This window comes from Scardinius erythrophthalmus (genome assembly GCF_964197995.2).
Source record: "Scardinius erythrophthalmus genome assembly, chromosome: 16".
NCBI classification, from domain to species: Eukaryota; Metazoa; Chordata; class Actinopteri; order Cypriniformes; family Leuciscidae; genus Scardinius; species Scardinius erythrophthalmus.
In genome coordinates, this window is record NC_138236.1 from 20,660,933 (window position 1) to 20,683,516 (window position 22,584).

At 38.2% G+C, this 22,584-nt stretch overlaps 1 protein-coding gene across 1 annotated transcript in view; it reads left to right on the forward strand.

The window, feature by feature from the left end:
* Positions 1-202: 202 nt before the first annotated feature.
* Positions 203-22,584, forward strand: part of grik5 (glutamate receptor, ionotropic, kainate 5) — a gene marked incomplete at its 3' end in the record, with an annotated part of 30,197 nt that continues 7,815 nt past the window's right edge. Inside the window, exons 1-17 of the mRNA XM_081387940.1 lie at positions 203-335; positions 2,488-2,646; positions 3,380-3,477; positions 3,579-3,744; positions 8,463-8,641; positions 8,897-8,950; positions 10,245-10,406; positions 10,486-10,638; positions 10,808-10,912; positions 11,489-11,596; positions 12,002-12,205; positions 12,386-12,499; positions 15,475-15,584; positions 15,764-15,937; positions 16,075-16,240; positions 19,480-19,705; positions 21,500-21,628. Coding sequence (XP_081244066.1) covers positions 218-335; positions 2,488-2,646; positions 3,380-3,477; positions 3,579-3,744; positions 8,463-8,641; positions 8,897-8,950; positions 10,245-10,406; positions 10,486-10,638; positions 10,808-10,912; positions 11,489-11,596; positions 12,002-12,205; positions 12,386-12,499; positions 15,475-15,584; positions 15,764-15,937; positions 16,075-16,240; positions 19,480-19,705; positions 21,500-21,628 — 2,425 coding nt within the window. The 5' untranslated portion in view covers positions 203-217. The remainder of the gene's footprint in view (positions 336-2,487; positions 2,647-3,379; positions 3,478-3,578; positions 3,745-8,462; positions 8,642-8,896; positions 8,951-10,244; positions 10,407-10,485; positions 10,639-10,807; positions 10,913-11,488; positions 11,597-12,001; positions 12,206-12,385; positions 12,500-15,474; positions 15,585-15,763; positions 15,938-16,074; positions 16,241-19,479; positions 19,706-21,499; positions 21,629-22,584) is intronic.

A 22,584-nucleotide genomic window follows, 5' to 3' on the forward strand; every position in this document is an offset into this window, starting at 1 on the left:
CATTTTTGTTGCCTTAATGAATTGTCTACTAGCTCCCGGGGCAAGTTGTCACAAAGGGTCAATGAGTGTGCTGTGAACTGAATCTTAAGTGGAATTGATCAGTAGTTTTTTTTAATTTTGTCTTTAAGTGCTCGCATATAACTAAGTTAATCTCATTTGTGTTGGTCTAGGGGGTGCTATAGGCAGCAGAAGGCATCTCCATGAGGAGCGGTAGAAGATGCCGGAACTGCCAGCGCTCCTGCTGTCGATTTACTTCCGCTTCCTGTTAGTCACCGTGGTTACCATGCCGCCTTCTTCCCGGAGCCAGACCCCTGTTCTATCATCCGTGCGGATGGGTAAGTCACACACATTTAGACTTGTAATATGTGGTCGACAAGCCCAATATCTGACTGTGATTGTGAAGATCTCTAAACCAGTGGTTCTTAAATGGTTTTGCTTTAAGAACCAGATTTAATATTGGAAATGAATAGGCATCAAAGTAACAATATTTTATTGCACTCAATATAACTAAAATCTTTCAAATGTATTACTATGAACTGCATAAGTGGAACAAAATTATTAACGGCAGTTGAATGGGAAAATTTACAATTTTGCTCTCTAAATGTCCCTTAAATTGTAAGTTTTATTCCTGGTTTTCAAGGATGAGGATCAAAATATTGTTATATACCTGTAGATAGAGTTGATTGGAAACATATTCTCCCACCTTTTAAAAGTTTTCTGTTCTAACTCTGCACAATTATTCAAAAGTTTAGGGTCAGTATGATTTTTTCATGTTTTTTAAATGAGTCTCTCATGCTCACCAAGGCCGCATTTATTTGATCAAAAATACAGTAAAAACAGTAATATCCTCCTGGGACCCAAAAATAGACTTTTGTCCAATGTAGTGGACATTATATTTTAGTGAATTTCTCTGACATCATACATGTCACATGACACAACCTGGGTGTCCTGTAAAGAGCACATTCAGGACTTTTCAGAGATACCAAATGTTTGGAGGTTTCACCATGAAAACAACTTCTCCTTGGTCTTTAAAAAAATCTGACATTAATTTAGTGATCAATTGTAGCATTCTTATGGAAATATGATAATACAGTATATTGTAATTATAATTTAAATTGGACTACTTTTCAAATTGTATTTCATAAAACAACATCTCAGGAAAATGTTAAGGGGTTTCAAATAAAAAAAAATACTTTCTGTTACAGAAAAGGGCATTTATTTCAAACGTGTCCACTGTAGAGGACATCAGGACTTAAATCATGTTTATCAGGCATTTTTTGAGACACAACAAGTGAATATGGAAATAAATTATACCTATGAAATATTAGATATTATTATTAAAATGTTGCCAATTATTACATTTCTTTTTTCATTAAATGTCCAAGAACACATTAATGTGCAAATTAGATAAAGTGTATAGATACATTGCATTGAATTGGAATATAATAATTTATGGCCATTTTACCCACATATTGCATAAAGTAAAATGGTGTATCAAATCATTCCGTTATTTCTTTCATAACATAGTTGAGAATCATCTTTATACAAATTTTGGTTAAAAAAAATCCTGAAACCACAAAATTCATTGGTGATTGAAAAAAAAAATCCTATTGTTTTTGCCTATACATATAATTTCATGTCATTTTATTTTTTAAACAACTTAGTCCTGGCGCCCACTACAGAGGACATAGCATAACGTATGAATAAAATATTATTTTTCAAAAATGTTTTTTTACCATTTGTTTATTGTGCTCTAAACAATGTGATGACATGGAAAAAAACTAAATTCAAAAAAAAATTTTTTTCTGGGTTTCAGGAGGATATTGTAAAATATTATTCCAATTTGAAATAATTGTTTTCTGTTTTAATATATTTTAAAGTGTAATTTATTCCTTTGATGGCAAAGCTGAATTTTCAGCATCATTCCTCCAGACTTCACATGATCCTTCAGAAATCATTCTAATATGCTGATCTGGTGCTCAGGAAACCTGATTTTTTTTAATTATTAATGTTGAAAACAGCTGTGCTGCTTAATATTTTTGTGGTATTTTGGTAAATATTTTTTCAGGTTTCTTTGATTAATAAAGGTATTCCTTGCTGAATAAAAGTATTATTATTTTTGTAAACAAATTGACCCCAAGCCTTTGAACAGTAGTGTACATGTTTAGTTTAATTTTAATATTTACATTGAATATTTTTCCAACTGACCTCTGACCTAATCAGAACAGTCCTGCAACACATTTTGGAGTCGTGGCCCGCCAGCTGAGAACCATTGATAATAACCAAAGTTATTACATTAGATATGCTATGAAATTCAGAATCATTATAAATAAACTGTATTATTGACTTTATTATTAATATTGGGAGTGTTTTTAAATTAGAAAGGTTGTTATATATTACATTTATATAACTTTTACCCATTCTTGTCTTGATTTCTCTCTACTTTGTCTCGTCTCTCTTTCTTGTCCTTCTTCTCTCCTCCTTTAGCGGCAATTTTGGATGACAGCTCTGTCTGTGGGCGTGGGGAGCGGTTAGCTTTAGCGTTAGCACGCGAGAACATCAACAGTGTGATGGAGGGCCCGGCTCGTGCGGAGGTCGACATATTTGAACTCCAGAAAGACTCTCAGTATGAGACTACAGATACTAGTGAGTCATACATAAAAACACACACATTCCTGCACACTAAACAAAAAAAGAACTTTAAAGTGAAGCAGTACAGCATACAGTGACTCAGAAAGGCAAACAGAGATTTGAGCTATTAAAGGCCCACTGAAGTGCCTTGGTTTGTATGATGCGTTGATGTAATTTCCATTGAAACAGGAAGCTAAGGCGGGACATATTGAATGACTCCTCCCCCTTTTCAATTAGCCAATAGCGTTTAGTGGACCTCGACAGCACCATGGAAGCGAATGCGAGTGCTGATGATACGATAGATTCAATAGTAGAGGTGTGAATAAATTATAGCCATTTATTTTTTAACTAATGAACAGTTGTAGAACGGAATAAAACTCGAGTGTTTGAGCAACCGAACACACATCTCCAACCCATATTGCTCAAAGTGACGTGTCAACAGTCGCTTTGGCCAGGTGGTATTTATAGCATAGGGGGCAGGAAGCTTTATATTCTAGAGAGAATTTGATTGGACAGAAGATGTGATGAGAAGCTGAAGTCTGCGGTGATGTCATAAAAATCTGTGATCCATTTTAGCGGAAGTGAGAGACTGTAAGTTTTGAATGCTTATATCTCCTAAATAAGAATTTTGTCATTGTTTTGGAACGCACCAGCTTATTCATAACCTAAAGACATATTCATGCTAAAAGCTAAAAAACGTACATTTTGATTTCAGGGGGCCTTTAAATGCTCTACATTTTTGTCATAGTGTGCCAGATTCTGCCAAAGGGTGTGGTCTCTGTGATTGGCCCCGCCTCCAGTCCTGCCTCGGGCTCCATCGTCAGTCACATCTGTGGGGAAAAGGAGGTGAGCTTCATTTAAATATTCCACATTTATTTATTTCATAAATAAATTAATTCACTAACCATAATCTTTTTCCTTTTGTTCTTTAAACTGCTCTCTCTCAGATTCCGCATATCAAAATCGGTCCGGAAGAGACTCCGCGGCTTCCTTACCTGCGCTTTGCGTCTGTGACTCTGTATCCTAGCAACGAGGATCTGAGCCTTGCCATCGGAGCCATCCTACGCTCCTTCAGCTACCCATCGGCTAGTCTGGTCTGCGCTAAGGCCGAATGTAAGTTCAAAACCTCTGCTCTGCTCATCAGCTGGTCTGGTTTCCTTCGAGCTTGAATATGTAAAATGATTCCAAATGGAGAGCAACACACACGTTAACGCATATGATACTTATAATTAAGATTTAGAAGTCTTCAGAGAAAGGTGCGTTTTTTCCCCATTCATCCGAAAACAAAAATTTCCACTGGCTTTAAAAAACCTGAACATTTAAATTGATTTCCATCTGCCCAATCAATCATCTTCTCTCAGCAAACACTCAAGTTACAATTTGTATTCCAGGCTGTGCGAGATAAAATTACAAAAGTTCTCAAGAACAGACTCTGATAATGACACTGCAGTGCTTCCTTACTGCAAGCACTAACAATTACTTTGCTGTAATAGGTAGCTGTGCCAATAACACATACTGCTGGGCAATTACGCAGCATGTCACTGGACAACATAACGTTAACGTTATCTGAGAATAAATCCCCACCCTGCTGCGTGTGTTAATGTGTGAGACACCGCCACGTACGCAGAGTGTGCATGTGTGTTTGTGCATTTAGACGTTCATGTGTTCAGAGAGGGCATCGCTACATAATGCTCAGCTCTGACCCAGTTGGCTGCACTATGGTTGCTATGGCAGCAGAGTAGGTGCAACTTGCCACTCATCAAGCTCATTTAAAATGGTGGCAAGAGATGGAGAGAGGCTCGCTGCTGCGCAACAGATTCTCGTTAAACAGATAGAAAGCCATTTCGCAAGCTTGTTTTGACAAATGTTTTCATGTGTATTGTGCACAGGGATTTTGTAGTCAACCTCATTGCCTTAAATTTAGGAAACTGTCATCTGATGCCACACATTGTTTTTCTCTGGTGACCTCTTGTCAGACTAAAAAAGCATGAAAGGAGCGACTAAACAACTGCGTAAACACATTCTAAGTCTTTATCAAAGCAGAATTTGACCATGATTTTTGTCATCCAAAGCTTAGCCATCTGCCTTACTGTCCACATTCTACATAACATGCTTTTGCATTAAAAAAACCCTGAGACACAGGGCAGTGGAATGAAAAATGCAAGGTACTGTATAGAGAGGCGTTTTTTTTTTTAGTTTAACTACCTTTAACTCCGTGTCACGCGAGAGATGCTTCAAAAGACACAAGGCACAAGCACAACAGTCAAACATGTCAGTTCACATGTTCACACCGAAAAACAATTGAAAAGTAGTGAAGTGTAATGCAAAAACAAAGACAGTGTGAAAGGCCTCTTAGTGTGATGGAACAGGTCTGCTAACACTTTATTTTGATGGTCCCCCAACAGACATTCTACTGATAATAAGTGACTTTTGCAACTACATGTCAACTTATTCTAACCCTAACCAAATAGTATACTAATACTCTAATGAGAGCTAGTTGATATATAGTGGCAAAGTTACTTATAGTCAGTAGAATGTCTGTTGGGGAGCATCAAATTAAGTGTTAGCAGATATTGAGCAGACAGTCTATTAATACTCTAATGAGAGTTAGTTGACAAGTAGTTGCAAAGTTACTTATAGTTAGTAGGATGTCTAAAGTGGACTAACAAAATAAAGTGTAACCCAATCTTTCACCCTCACTTGGTTTAAAAATGACCTCTGTGACCCGAACAATGCTTCATGCATCACTACACTTGACAGTGGTTCTTTTTGCCTGTGAAATTTCACAGAAATTTTGCCACTGGCTATGTTTCCATCCAAAGTTGCGAATTTAACTTGCGCTCAAAATTGGAATATGGCATAAAACATTTGTGAATAATGCACCGTTTCAATCCAGTGAGCTGAAGAGAATAAAACTTCCTGATAAACTTCCTGTTAAACTGGTGCTAAATATCACTAAGAAAAATGGAAGTTGCTGCAGTAGGAGAAGCCACTGTATATAATAATTTTGTATATAAAAATGACTTGCGCCTCAGAGCGTACAGACAAAACACAGTAAAGTTATCTTGCTTTCTGAAGCGGATGCTGCTGTTTGGGAACGCAGTCGTGTAAGACAGTGCAGGTAACTGTACGGAACCACTTTGACGACAGACTTTGCTCAGGCATTTCAGAATGATCAAAACAGCATTTCAGACTCTGTGCAACGAGACCGGACCGCTGGTTAGTGCAGCTATGCTCCGTCCCATCGCAAAGTCACATGTCTTTTTTGATGCGCACCGAGGAATTTATTCGGAAATGCGTTTCCATCGTAGTTTATGCGCATATTTTCTTAGCGGATACAAAATATATACAACTCAATTGAGCGCATAAATTTTTTATTCGCATCTTTTCAATTTATTTATTCACTAAAACACAATAATGAAAACTCTATTTTGGATGTATTTCTTCACTGTGCTCAGTACAATACAATTCTGGGATTTCCTTTTTTGTTTCCATAGAATTTAGGCATCTCATAAATAAATGGCTACCGTTTTATGGGGCGCCGTTTGTAAAGCGGCTCACGCTGAAAATAACAGCAACATTTTGTCACATTTAGCTTCAAACAATGTTAAAAAAACTGGTATGAATTTTTGATGGTCACTTTTTACCACATTTACAACAATATTTGTCAACTTAGAGATATTTTAAATAGTTAAATCTAAATATTAAATGTTACACCTAAATGTTAAATATTAAATCTAAATGCTAAATCTAAATCTAAATGTTAAATCTAAATCTAAATGTTAAATCTAAATCTAAATGTTAAATCTAAATCTAAATGTTAAATCTAAATGTTAAATGTTAAATCTAAATCTAAATGTTAAATCTAAATATTAAATCTAAATCTAAATGTTAAATCTAAATCTAAATGTTAAATCTAAATATTAAATCTAAATCTAAATGTTAAATCTAAATGTTAAATGTTAAATCTAAATCTAAATGTTAAATCTAAATATTAAATCTAAATCTAAATGTTAAATATAAATGTTAAATCTAAATCTAAATGTTAAATCTAAATGTTAAATCTAAATCTAAATCTAAATGTTGAATCTAAATCTAAATGTTGAATCTAAATGTTTTGGGTGAAACTAAATATTTAACTAATATGCAAATTCAAAATGCCGGAAGTGGCAAAATAAAAGCTTGAGGTGGTCAGTGTGTGTTTATAGCATGGTTTATAGTGTCAAATAATGAATAAAAACCATCTCATAATAATAACTATAATATAACGATAATAACTTCCTAAAATAATAAACACGTTTGGAGAAACTGTAGAGTATCGTGATGAGAGTAATGACATGACATTCAGTCAAAGTGAGCCCCCTAGTGGCTGGCTATTATGGCTACAGGTCATAAGTCCCGCACTTTTCATAAAAGTGACACTAGCCAACTCTTCAAATACAGTTTCTCCAAACGTGTTTATTATTTTAGGTAGTTATTATCACGATAATCTATGTCCAAGAGTCCATTTCCTCGGATGAGATGGTTTTTATTCGTTATTTGACACTATAAACCATGCTATAAACACACACTGACCACCTCGAGCTTTTATTTTGGCACTTCCTGTTACCGGCATTTTGAATTTGCATATTAGTTAAATATTTAGTTTCAACCCAAACATTTAGATTCAACATTTAGATTTAGATTTAACATTTAGATTTAGATTCAACATTTAGATTTAGATTTAGATTTAACATTTAGATTTAACATTTATATTTAGATTCAACATTTAGATTTAGATTTAGATTTAACATTTAGATTTAACATTTAGATTTAACATTTAGATTTAGATTTAACATTTAGATTTAACATTTAGATTTAGATTTAATATTTAGATTTAACATTTAGATTTAGATTTAACATTTAACATTTAGATTTAACATTTAGATTTATATTTATATTTAACATTTAGATTTAGATTTAACATTTAGATTTAGATTTAGCATTTAGATTTAACATTTAACATTTAGGTGTAACATTTAATATTTAGATTTAACTATTTAAAATATCTCTAAGTTGACAAATATTATTGTAAATGTGGTAAAAAGTGACCGTCAAAAATTCATACCAGTTTTTTAAACATTGTTTGAAGCTAAATGTGACAAAATGTTGCTGTTATTTTCAGCGTGAGCCTCTTTACAAACGGCGCCCCATACCGTTTAGAACAGGTTTTGCATTGGGAAAATGCCTATGATGTCCTACAATTCTGCCAGCTCGCTAGGTTTTGGAACTGAGTTCTAGTCACTGTCACACGTGAGTCATTAAGCACAAGGCTGGTCTGGGTCTGATAATGTTTGTTTCAGAGTGTCACAGCACTGGTCTCTGGTGGAAAACAGAAGATCCGAGTTCACGTTATGATGCAGCTGTGGGAATAAATCAGTGAAATATCGAGAAAGAGACAAATTTAGTGGAATGAAGTTCAGAATGAACGAGAGAAATCAGTGAAGGAAAGACAGAAGAAGGGTATTGAGAGCGAGAGAATGAGAGTGTGGAGAGCATTGATTTCTCTCCTCCCTCAAGCTAATTAAAGTTTGGCACTGGCTTTACTGGCTCTTTCTCTGCATGCAGGCTCCCTTGAGAGCGCAGCTAGTTATTTACATTTTCACTGGGCTTTGTGTTGCCACCGACTTCACAGCAGCATTGCAAACGGACAGATGCGTGCTGTTAACAAACAACCTCAGACACAAACCATATCAGGTACACTACATGGAGCCGGATTTGGCCCTTAATTCCAGTGGGGTGTTTGAGCGTCTATACGCTTTCAGGCCAACAGCTCGCTTTCTTCCCCGCAGGTCTGTTGAGACTGGAGGAGCTGATAAGGCGTTTTCTGATCTCTCGAGAGACGCTGTCAATCAGGATGCTGGATGACAACCTTGACCCCACGCCTTTACTGAAGGAGATTCGTGATGACAAAATAGCCACAATAATTATTGATGCTAATGCATCTATTTCTTACCTTATACTGAAAAAGGTAAGCGTACAGTTACATTATCTAAATGATGTTGCTTTGGCTCATTTCACATTCATTCACTCTCTTGTCTTCGCCCACCTCAATCGCTCACCTTGCAATTCAGCTTTGTTCAATATACCTGCATTTTAATGTATAGATAGACACTATAAATATATTTCTGCTCAAGGACTGTATTCCTTAATGAGCACAATAAATGTTCTGCTTTTTACATGATGAAATTTTTAATTGTCTCTTTCCTCTTGCCTGTCTTTTTAGGCATCAGAGTTGGGAATGACATCAGCGTTTTACAAGTACATCCTCACGACTATGGTAAGATAGAGGAGGAGTTCTTGGCCTATTTTCCTGTAGATATATTCATGCCTGGAGCCCCATCTTTTGTATTAACAATTCATCTTTATTACGCAAACCCGCTCACACTTCTCAAGCCAGCCCCCTCACAGCTCGAACTGAATTACATACATTTCTACTGTATAACCTACAAACACAACACACACCTAATCTACACTACTAAAACATATAGTACTAGTATAATCTACCTTGTTATATTCAGCTTAAGGCTGGAATCCATTACACAAATCAGAACACATTTTAAAACACTAGGGATCATACACTTGCTGATTTTATTAATGTTTACAGAAAAAAAAAAAAACAGGACATTATACATTTAATGACTGAGGATCACAAACGACCAGACTTTTAAGTCGTTCTGAACACATGCAGATGCATGTGCCTTGTTGCTTGGAGACAAATGACAAAGTGAAAATGTTTTTTAAATTGGCTCAAAATATGTCTGATTTTCTCTGACTGGATAAATCATAGTCTGAAACTAAAAACATGAGTTTGTGCTCTCATCAACACTGTGATTTTCTGTGAAATCCATCAACTCAGTAAATCATGTCATGTTCACCTTATGCACTCTACTGGAAACTCTAGTTACTAATCTAATCGAACACTTCACAGAACCATACATACGCTACTAAAACCTCTAGTCAGTAGCCTAACGTATCACTCAAATCTAAAGGCCACACTAAACTGACATCAAAGAACTAGTATAGATGAAAGCCGACTGTGGTGTCGCCTCATGTCAGCTGCGTCTGGGTCAAAAACTTGCGCTTGAACACATTGCAAAGACTACAGTCAACAGCCAATGAGCACAAACGTTCTATGCCTTCATTAGAGGAAATAACTCTTCATACCAGAAGGTGTATTCATCATTCAAAAAGGGAATGAGCTTGGACTGCAGATATCGAGTTACATATGTTTTTTGAAATCCTAATCAAATCTGGAAATCCGCTTCAGCCCGACTGCTCAGATCGGATTTCACGTGGTTTATGTGGCTTTCTCACCACACGTAAAACGTAAACATCAGACGTTTATAAATTAATAAACACTGTTACTGCATTCCTGACATGGATCAGTCATTAGATTTAAGAAACTTTGGTTCCCTGTTCGTCATATTTTAAAATAGGAGGCGATTGTAAATCTTCACCATACTGATCCACTCAAATACCAATTATCCAGTACTATTCACTATTCTGATATGAGCTCTGTCTATATATACAGTATACATCTATAAAAAATAAACCTAATTGTGTGTGTGCAGGACTTTCCGCTGCTGTGGTTGGATGATATAGTGGATGAGCAGTCAAACATCGTGGGCTTCTCAATGTTTAACACCACCCACCCGTTTTACCTGGAGTTTATCAGGAGCCTAAATCTGTCCTGGAGAGAGGGCTGTGACATTAACCCGTACCCCGGACCAGCGGTAAGCCACGCACAAACACAAAAAACTATCAATGTATAACACTCAGAATGCTCATCCTTAACTGTGTGTGTGTGTTCAGCTGTCGTCGGCCCTGCTGTTTGATGCGGTCCATGTGGTGGTGAGTGCAGTGCAGGAACTCAACCGGAGTCAGGAGATTGGCATCAAGCCTCTTAGCTGCACCTCCCCTCAGATCTGGCAACACGGAACCAGCCTCATGAACTACCTGCGTATGGTCAGTCTGTGTGTGTGTTTGTGTGTGTGTATGGGTAAATTCAATTCCACTTGAAAGTCCTTCAGGAATGTTTTCTGCTTAGAGAGCACCCATTGTGTTATCAAAAGTAACATAGCTGTTTCCGATTCTCTTTCTCTCTCTCTCTCTCTCTCTTTAATGTTTTGATCAGGTGGAGTATGATGGCTTGACAGGTCGAGTTGAGTTCAACAGTAAAGGCCAGAGGACCAATTACACCCTCCATATCTTGGAGAAGCACAGGGGAGGCCACAAAGAGGTTAAAGGCACATACATACACATTTACTTAGATATCTAATTGAGGACATTCCACAGACTTCTACTGTTTTTATATACTGTAACCCTAAAGGCCCAGGTCTACTTAATTTTTCGTGTTCCACTCCGGCTTCCGCATAGTTGAACGTGCAAGCCTTTCAAAGTATTCTCCTTTGGCCGTGAGCGTGGAAAGACGCATTCTGCACGTGCGAATCACTCAAGTCGCTCGCACATTGTACATGCAGCGTCCATGTGGTCACAAAAATTGGGCTGCACGCGGATGGAGTGTGTGGATGTCCGCGGACCCTCCTGATGACGAAAATTACGTCACGCAGATGGTACGCGGACGTCCAAGTATACTTTGGCCTAAATCCTAACAGAAAAATGTATGTACTTTCACAATTTGTAAAAATAAACCGAACAAATAAGGACATCCCCAAAAGGAGGTTTTGTCAGATTTAGTTCACTTCTGGGTACAGATTTGTCCCCAAATTATGGTTAAGTAGGACACACACACATATTTAAATAGTGCTACCATCGTTGTTTTGATTGCTTAATTTCTGAACCATCTCTGTGTTAGATTGGGATCTGGTACTCTAATAACACTCTGCTGATGAACTCCACCAGTCTGGACATCAAAGTCTCTGAGACTCTGGCTAACAAGAGCCTCATCATCACCACCATACTGGTGAGAACCAACTGCACCACAGCAGGCCCAAATAGCCCACTTATGTTCACAGGAAGTTTACCTACATCAGTAATTCTTGTCCTAAAACTTAAACTCTTAATTAATTATTTACACAATGAAAAGACAAATTACGTCAATATTGATTAGAGAATGGACAAAAATGAGGAACTGGAATATTTCTTTTTGTGTGTCACCTGAAGACATGGTAAAGCAACATCTGCTCCATCTAAAGTAGTGAAATTATTTCAAATTCACTGCTGTTTTCTTAATTGTGATATTATGATAAAAGAATAAAAAAAACATGTACAGTTTTGAGTGATATATTTTCATCCAATACAGTAAGATGAAAGTGATGGGGCCATGAACTTGTACTAAATACAGAAATGTGTGTGTTTGTGTGTGCAGGAGAACCCATACATGATGAGAAAGGTGAATTACCAAGAGTTTGAGGGGAACGAGCAGTATGAGGGGTTTTGTGTGGACATGTTAAGAGAGCTGGCTGGTATCCTCAAGTTCAACTTCCGCATCAAACTGGTGGATGATGGCCTGTATGGGGCACCTGAACCCAACGGCTCGTGGACGGGCATGGTGGGAGAGCTGATCAACAGGGTATGTAGTCGTTCTCATCAACTTGTTTTCTACTGAAATAACAAGTATTTTCACACGGTTGCATTCAATTAAATTCTATGTGATTTTCCTTACAGTGTCTAGATGACTTAGAATTTATGTTGTGCTTCTACAATGTTTTATTGCTCTCTCCTTCTCTCTCTCCTTCATTCTTTGGAGCAGAAAGCTGATATGGCTGTAGCTGCTTTTACCATCACATCAGAGAGGGAGAAGATCATTGACTTCTCAAAACCCTTTATGACCCTGGGCATCAGTATTCTCTACAGGGTCCATATAGTAAGTCACAAACACACACACACACACACACACACAGAGAGAGAGAGAGAGAGAGAGAGAGAGAGAGAGAGAGAGAGAGAGAGAGAGAGAGAGAGAGAGAGAGAGAGAGAGAGAGAGAGAGAGAGAGAGAGAGAGAGAGAGACAGGGTCCATATAGTAAGTCACAAACACACACACACACACACACAGAGAGAGAGAGAGAGAGAGAGAGAGAGAGAGAGAGAGAGAGAGAGAGAGAGAGAGAGAGAGAGAGAGAGAGAGAGAGAGAGAGAGAGAGAGAGAGAGAGAGAGAGAGAGAGTCAACACAGTGGCATCAGTTTACGTAGTCTAACAACTAAAAAATACACAAACAAATTCTTTGTGAACGACCTCTAAGTTTACCTCAGACGACAAACTTGATAACAAGATTTATTGCTGTGGACTGTCAGAATGTGATAGGCTTGTGTTCAATATCTGGGGAAAATAAGTTGCAATAGTGTATTTAAAAACATCTTAATTTCCTTGCTTTTCTAATCAAATATTGTGATTAATTTAGATTAATTTGAATAATGAATTGAAATTCATTTTCATTAGGAATTTAACTCATAATTGTTGACTGATTTCAGGTTTTAATACCCTTAGAGAGACCAATTGTGTTATAAGAAAAATCTGACCCACACTCACTCAAACGGAAAACTGGTTAGTGAAATATTGGCTATATATCTTTACTTGGTAAACACTAAACCGCAAGTTCTGCTTTCGATGGAAGAGTATTTAAATCCATTTCAGACGACTCTGTTGCAGTCACGGCGTTATGGGTGGGCCTGACGGGCCTAGGCCCACCCACTTTTCAACAGGCCCACCCAAAACTTTTCTTTAAAAAAAAAAAACGTTCTAATTTTGTCAAGAACTATAAAAAATCGTCAATAAGCTCATAATTTGTGCTAAAATAGTCTAAATGTTTAGTTTTAAAAACAAATTTAAGAAGCTGGTTACGTCTATTTTGATGTTTCTGCGCAAATTCAGCAGACAGTGGTTCGGGTTTGTTCCGATCAGAGCTCGTGAGCGGAGAGCGCATTTCTGAATATTCCGCTCTGCTCGCTCATTCCGTAGGGTCGCTCGCTCAACCCAGAATGGCCTGCTTCCTGGTTCGAAAATATGTGGAATAAGGGCTGCCTCCGACTTAAAAAAAAAATTCTAGTCGACTAGTAGCTGTTCATTTAAGCCATTCGTGGACAAATCGCCCCTGTATATTATTTTAATTATACTACTTAAATAGGCTATATAGCCTACACAGGATAATGAGCGTTTGTAATATCCGCACTCAAGCGCACGACCGAACGCTTAAAGCTAGCCACAAAGAACCGGTAAAAGTAATGATTATGAATGTGTCTAAAATAGCAAGGAGACATTTAATTATTTATTAATAAACTGGTGTTTTCTTTGTCGCTGCAAAGATGAAGTTGACGATGCGGACTCGCCATGAACGCCAGAGAGAAATGCACATTTCATATGGATTTCATAATCAGAGAGCCTATTTCTTTTGGTTTTGAATATTTTCGTTTAAAAGTAGACATGTTAAGCTTTCTATAATAGATAGATAGCCTATATTTCTCAAATCTGTGAGGCACAAGCTGAGTTTCGGCGCCCTTCAGTTCACGTGCAATGCGATCATGCCAGCGCCTTATTACATTGTCTGCTATATATTTTCTTCTTATTTTAAATACAGGCAAATGGTTGACAAAACATTGATCAAAATTAAGATACAATTTATACAAAACGAAAGTCTTTTAAAAAGAGTCTTTCTACAAAACAAAACTCATTGAAGTGGTCAAAATCATGTCTTACATGTCATGTCTCCAGACATATTTGCGCATCTCATGATGTATCACATCTTTCTCGGCGACCAGCGCCGTTGCTAGGAGGGCGCCAGCGCATCTGCCTCGAGAGTGGATGTAAGCCCTGAAGACGCCTAGCAATGGTATACCTTTAGTGGTAGTATACCTTTAGTTAAGTTATAGTCAAGAGTCTTCGTAGCGCACTAAGAGACAACGCCAGGTATGATGCGTAATGGAGATTACAAAGCGCTCTTCTTTGGTCAGAACCATGGAGAGCGATCGCGGATAGGTCCGTCCTATGCACCGACACTTTTTACAATGCAACAAAATATTTAAAGAGCATTAAGTTATTAAAATCTATATTATACGCACAGATAATATTAGTCAGTAATTTTTATTAGGTTAAACAGTGATTGGATAACGTTTTTAATTTAACGTTTTTAATTTAAGGCCCACCCACAATTGGTCTGGCCCATCCAAAACTGAAATCCTGGCGCCGTGCCTGCTCTATTGTGCCGTTTTGATCAATAGCGCCATCTTGCGTCCGGAGTAAAACATGCAAGATTAAACCATTTGAATGAACTGAGAGGACGAGAATCATGAGATGATACATGTAACACACTCGAGGAATAACACTAAATCCAGAACGTGTTGGAATCAAGGTTCTTTACTGTCTCACACTGAAACTGAAATGACAAAACATGAACAGCACATGAGATGACGTTGCTCATGCAGGCACATGGTAGCCTAACACATAACAACAAATGCGCATGCATCACCTCGATTAACTTTAATATTTCCTTTGATCCATTCATGTCTAACTGACACCATAAACTTCACAATAATAGACATTAACAACCAAGCACATTTCTGTTTTCGTCTTAAAGACAGAGTGCATCAATATCAAAGACACCTTCTCACATATAATTACGGATTGATCTGATTAACGCTCTATATTGAGCGATTCACCGCTGTAACAGCATATTTAACTTATGCCTTACTCCTTCACCTCACACAACAGTTTGTGCATGTATTTGATATGTAACACTGCATTTACTTAATAAATTAACACTTAAATGTAATTAATAGATTGAATATTCATTATTTCCTTCCTTCAGTCGCATTCATTTACCTCTTTTTCTCTTCCACTGTCTCTCAGGGTAGGAAGCCAGGTTATTTCTCCTTCCTGGATCCCTTCTCACCGGCTGTTTGGCTCTTCATGCTGCTGGCTTACCTTGCTGTCAGCTGTGTGCTTTTTCTTTCTGCTAGGTACACACACAAACGCACACCAACACACTCAAAATCTGCTAACGATCATGGTCTTAATCAATGTGTTTGTCTTGTTTTCCATTAAAAAGATCATACCCTTTATAGTATAGTGAAGAAATAAATATTGAATACTCTATGCTAGATTTCTCTCTCCCTATGTTTGTGTGTATTTGTATCAGGTTGAGTCCGTACGAATGGTATAACCCTCACCCGTGTCTGCGTGAGCGCAAAGACCTGCTGGAAAATCAGTACACGCTCGGAAACAGCCTGTGGTTTCCTGTCGGGGGCTTCATGCAGCAGGGGTCAGAGATCATGCCCCGAGCCCTATCAACACGCTGTGTTAGTGGGGTCTGGTGAGTTTGAGCGTGTGCTGGGGCTCCATATGTGTTGATGTTCATTTTAACAGAGTCAATGGACACATTACACAGCACAGCTATGGGCTTTTTGCACTCTGCTTCCATCATTTATGTCCTCTCTCTCTCTCTTTCAGGTGGGCATTCACTCTTATAATAATCTCCTCATACACAGCGAATCTGGCTGCTTTTCTGACAGTGCAGAGAATGGAAGTGCCAATTGAATCGCCCGATGACCTGGCTGATCAAACCAATATACAATACGGCACCATTCATGGAGGAAGCACCATGACCTTTTTTATGGTACAAATCATTTGATACTAATATTTAAGTGTATACACATCTATAGGGACAGAAATATGAACACATGCTAGCTTGCACATGTGAATGTTCATTCATATGTGAATCATACACAAGTATACATTTCATTAACTTCCAAAATAATAGGTAGTAGCAATTTAAACAATATATTTTATTTGTTCTTTTTCATCAACTTATCATGCGTCATCAAGCTCGATAAACACTGGTCACAGACACAAAAATGTACCTTTAATTTCCCCAAGCTGATTGCTCACTAAAAAAAAAACCCACAGTCATTATGTTTTTAGGCCATTACAAGTTGTTGTTGAGTTGTTGCTTACTTTTTAATTAGTCCTCCCATTAACACCATCATTTTGTTAATTTAGACTTATTTGTGAATGTGCACGAAAACAAGAGGCGGGATTAATCGCTCGAACCAATCATATCCCAGGGCCTGAATTTCATTTTGGAAAATGGGGGGGAAATCCCCCCTTAGGTGATTCTTATGGGGGGGAATTTTTAATTTGAGGGGGGAGTTTAGACTTTTTTTTAATTTCATTTATCTCGCCTAAATGTATGCTTAGCCTACTCATTGCATTTTTACAATGGGGTCATTTTGTTCTTAAGAATTTACACAACTCAAGGAAGCTTGATTTCAATCTTTGAATTAAATTGAAAAAAGTAGCACAAATAAATACAATAGAATAAAGATATCAATAAAGAGAAATAAAGAGAAAAGTTTTTGCTTAGGTCTAAAACTAGTAGGCTATTCAGAAATACTACAGAGACTGAATAAAGTAGCCTAATCAAATGTAAAATAACACTGGGTAGTATTTTAGTCCTGACTAAATTAAATTCATAGGCTATTAATCCTGATTCCTTAAAATGAAAGCTATGTTTTGTTGTTTTGACAAACAAATTAATGACAGACACATATGGCTGCTGTCCCTTTAAGAGCTAGTGCACGGATCCTGTTTTCATTATACGGTCACGTGCGATTTATGCTTATTTAAGACATAACCGACTGTGTTTAGATTAGAGCATACTCTCCAAGACCGAAATTGACATCATTTTCTTATGTTTTTGACTGTTAAAGCGATTTATAATCCACGAAAAATAACTTTTGTTACCCGCGAGCTGTTTGTGAGGCTGCTTTACTCTATGTATGTGTGCAGAGAAAAAAGCATCTCTCAGACAGCGCGCAAGTACCGAAGAGTTTAAAATCGCGTGACTGTTTAAACTGGTGAGACTTGAAAAGACGTGCAAATGGTAAACTTTAGTTACTCGTGATGCAATGCTGGCCCGATCGACTCCCGAAACGCGAGAGTGTATTTCCGCCGCCTGCTGCGCGCTTAACGATTGCATTGTGCAACCCATTTTGAGAGACGCGAGATAGAAGACGCAGCGCCGCTGAATCACTCACGCTGTTTGTGAAATTGCGTCTCGCAGACAGTTTTAAAATGACTGATTTGATTTTCCATCTGCGTGGATTAATTTACTAATACAACCTGAACCTACATGCTAAAGTGAATCAATGTTTGCGGGAATTTCCCGCATTATAAATGGGAGACCTGCGGGAATGATAAAAAATATGCGCAATACCCGAAATCCCGCACCGAAATTCAAGCCCTGTATCCATGGTGCGATAGAGAGGCATTGCCTCCTCTCACGTGACTTTGCCACTTTCATTCTTAATTACCCACCACCTAACCCACGTCCTTGCTTCAGGTTGAATGATTCTCATTGGCTAAGAAATAGATAAACATAGTAATTTTCCACACATATACAGATAGACTGAAGCATATCTCCATCGATTAGGCAGCTGACACTCAGACCCTTAAGTTAGGCACGTCGTAACCTTCCAGTTCTCAAATTTGGGTTGCTGTGTGCCGGCCTGTCCCGAACAACAACTTAGTCAATCTCCAATAATGCCAGTTGTTCCTTAACTGTAACCAAAAAGACTAACGCACACACCGACACAGCTTTTCCAAGGTTGGATTTGGCCAGGCTCTAACTATAAACATTAGAGTCGTCTCAAAACATCAAGATAATGCGTTCTTTCTCTCAAGGAGAGGACACTTTAGTATAACGCAGTATAGTAAAGCTTTAACAAAGAAATGGTCCCTTAAACTATACACTTCAAATGACCCCTGTGACCATTGCTGTCAGAGTACCCTAGAAAAACACATGAATGTACTGACACATGTTGAAGACATTTCTTAACAAAACAAAACAAAACATCTTATCTTATCCATATTTCATTGCTGGAAGCCAGGCTAAATGAGCAAGCACTGTTACTACATTCAGATATCAAATACAGATATTAGAGAATACATGAAAAGAACATTTCAGTAACCACACTGGTAACTTCAATAACAAAGTAAAATCTCACAAGCCCTAGAGAAGTCATTCAACTCGTGATATTTAGAAGGAAAAACTTTGATTAAACCTTAATTATAATCACTCATTACAAATACATTGAAGCAGCTGTTTATTCCCAAAATCCACACCCTTAAATTTTTATTTTTTTGTTTTATTATTTTCCAAATTTTTAAGGAGGCATTGCCTCCCTTCCCTTCTCGGAGGAAACTCTCCTGAAACATATGCATTGATGAATCGTTCAAACAAGATCAATAACAAGCATTTAGAAAATAGAAAGTTCGGATTTTAATTTCATGTCGATAGTCTTTATTGGTGTAATTAAAAAATCAAATTGACAATATTTATAAAATGTAAAAAAATATGTAAAAATGTACTAGTCCATAAGGTTGTAAAATTAGCCTAAATTAAGTCTAAATCTCCAGTTTTCTCCAAAAGGTTTTGTGTGGGATACAAGTTTATCTAATAGGTGTAAGTAAAGAAACTTGAGATTTGTGCCTCTAATTCTTTATGCATCTCCTTTCACTGAACATCTGTTGAAAAGGGAAAACATGTTAAATATTTTTAGGCTCAATTTTGTACCATATTCATGGAAAGGGCCAGCAGGCATATATTTGCATCTGTGTATGGATGGGCTTTGTGTCTCTTGTTAATTTTCTTGTTGGTTTTTCGTGTAGAATACCCTTGGCTTAATGACTGTGTATTTTCTTATCAGGTTTTTGTTTGCTCAAGTGTTTTTACCATCTGTGTGTGTGTGTGTCTCACTGTTTTCTTTCTGTTTGTTATTGTGCATGTCAAATAGAGTTTAAATGTTTATTTATGATGTATAAACTGATGAAACATCCTCTCCTCCCCTCTCTCAGAACTCCCGTTATCAAACGTATCAGCGGATGTGGAACTACATGTATTCTAAGCAGCCCAGTGTCTTTGTGAAGAGCACAGAGGAAGGCATTGCACGAGTCTTGAACTCGAAATATGCCTTCCTCCTTGAGAGCACCATGAACGAGTACCACCGCAGCCTCAACTGCAACCTCACCCAGATCGGAGGCCTGCTGGACACCAAGGGTTATGGCATCGGCATGCCTCTAGGTAAGAGAGAGGATCCCTTAATTAGTAAAATTAAAAGATAAAAGTATACTTTTACAATGGAAGCCTCACAGGCAATGTAGCAGCAATGTGAATCATGTGGTTGTGAAACCATAACACCATAATAACTCTTAAAAATGATGTTACCAACATTGTCGAGTAATACATCTTTGACAAAATATAAACCTGCTCACTTTCACTTTGCATACAGTTGTAATCAAAATTATTCAACCCCCATCGCAAATCAGGTTTATTTGCAAAATGTACAGACTTTCAGCTGTTTGCAATAAACAAATCAAACAAAAGTAATTAAAATAGCTGAACACAACAAATGTTTCAAGTGGTTTCCCCAAATTCAACTGAAAATGCAACTTTAATGACTTCTGCAGTCTCAAAATGATTCAACCCCTTCATGTCAAGCATCTTTAGTTCTTAGTAGAACACCCTTTTGCTGTTATGACCTGCTGCAAACGAGATGTATAGCCAGACACCAGCTGCTTTTCTTTGTGCTTTTGGGTCAGTAGTGATGTATGTCTTGGAGTTCTGGCATGGAAACCGCATGCGTTTAGTACACGCCTTACTGTGCAAGCTGAAACCTCAGTGCCTGTTGCCACCAAGTCTTGCTGCAGATCTTTTGCAGTCACTCAAGGGTTTTTCTGAACCTGCCTTCTCAGGAATCTGGTTGCAGCCGTTGCTAGCTTCCTTTTTCTGCCCCGTCCAGGTAGTGTAACCACTGTTCCTTTAACTTTGAACTTGCGAACAGTGCTTCCAACAGTGTCTCTAGGAACATGTAGTTCCTTTGCTATCTTTTTGTATGCTGTTCCTTGTTTGTGAAGGGTGATGATATCTTCTCTTAATTTTTTGGACCATTCTTATGACTTAGCCATATTTCTAACATGCAGTCAAACGTGACACTCAACAAACCTAGCCAGTTCAGATATTTCATGTGTTCTAGCTCAAGCACACCTGGTGCAACTAATGAAGCCCTTGATTAGCTGCATCAGGTGTGCTTGAGATAACACCCGTTTTGCAGATTTGTGCTGTTGTCAGGGATTCTATTCCATGGGTTGAATAATTTTGAGACTGCAGAAGTCATTAAAAGTTGAATTGCAAACAGCTGAAAGCCTGTAAATTTTGCCATTAAATCTGATTTGCAATGGTGGTTGAATAATTTCGATTGCAACTGTATATATCCATATACGTCTACATATTTCTGTCATGACAACTCTCTGAAAGATAGGCATGATAATGGATATGCCAATGTTATTGTATTTGGTCTTGGCAGAATAGATCTGCTACGCTGCTGCTGCAGAGCAAGTACAGAGACTGCCAATACATTCACAGACATTGCTGTGAGCATGTAAGACATTCTGCTGTGCTGCTGCACATGTAACACATGAAATTACTCCCCATGAACAATTGCGTAAACGCTGCAGCTTGAATGCTTAGTAAATCACGCCACAAGACTGTTAAACATAACGCTTATATTATACTGTTATGATTGCTTATTTAATAAGCAAACCACGCAATATGCACAGAAAAGTGGAGTAAAAGAGTGTTCACTTATCTTAGATGTTGATTTCAGAAGCTGGAGCAAACTACCAGTAATTATGTAAGCAATGATGAAGAAATATTTAAGATTCTGCACTATTTCTAGGTCACTAATAAATTAAGCGAACATTAATCATGTAAACTTGTTAGACTGTCATCAGACACACTTGTTTTTAGATGTGTCATGATGTGAATAACTTATTGGCTCTTCCTCATGCTAGACATCTGCATTATTCCGTCTCCCAGGTTCTCCTTTCAGAGATGAGATCAGTCTGGCAGTGCTGCAGTTGCAGGAGAATAACAGGTTGGAGATCCTGAAGAGAAGATGGTGGGAGGGAGGGCAGTGTCCCAAAGAGGAAGACCACCGTGCCAAAGGCATGAACCTCTTCTGCACCTCAACGCAATCATTTCCCACAGACACATCCCTACTGAAATATCCAGTTGGAAATGGTAGCTGTGTTCAGAACATGTTAATTGGTCAAAAAGCTACATTGTTGCAAAAAACAGCTGGTAGTTCCAAAAACCAGCAGGGGGCTAGATTGTTTTTGGTCCAATGTGAGCTTGAACCAGCTCATAACCAGTTAGAAACCAGCTACCATGTTCCAAAACACAGGGGTTTCACACACCCACTGTAGCTGTCAAATGCATGCAGTTCTCTTACGAGAGTTCTCTCGTACTGCGTTTTATCAAAACGCTACGGGAAAAGTCTCTTTTCACGAAACACTGAAGCAAAAAATTATCCTTTAATTTTCATATATGTAAAACGCGTTGCGGCAGCAGCAGTCAGCTATGGCGAGACGGCTTGCTCGCTCATTGGCTGCTCTGCGGCAACTGCTTAAGCCTATCGAGCGAGGCCTGAGATGACGTCAGGCCAATGAGGGCGCTTCGCGCCCTCCTCGCCACTTCCCGCCGAAACGGGCGTGGCTTACCTCTATAAAAGGAGCTCGAGAAGGCTGATTCACTTGATTTTAATCTCTTCAGCGAAGCGCACGCATCGCTGGATCACGGAAGCAAGCGTCGTTCGAAGCAAGCACTTCAGCGGGACGAGCCCTCGAAGCCGCTGGCCAACGCCGCCTTCTACAGCCGTACCTGCTGCGCTTTCCGACGCCTATATCCTTTATTGCTATATTGCTCTGTTTTCTGTGTGTGTGTGTGTGTGTTCGCTGCAACACTCACCCCTAAAAGAGCTGCGTCTTTTTCAAGACGCCTTCTCATGCAGCGCTCGCGCTCGCTCCGAGCCAATTGCCTACGGTGACTCTGAGGACTCGCCAGGCATCCTTTCCGAGGCTGCCCTTCCTGGAAGCGGACGGCGGGATTAGTTTTTCTTTACG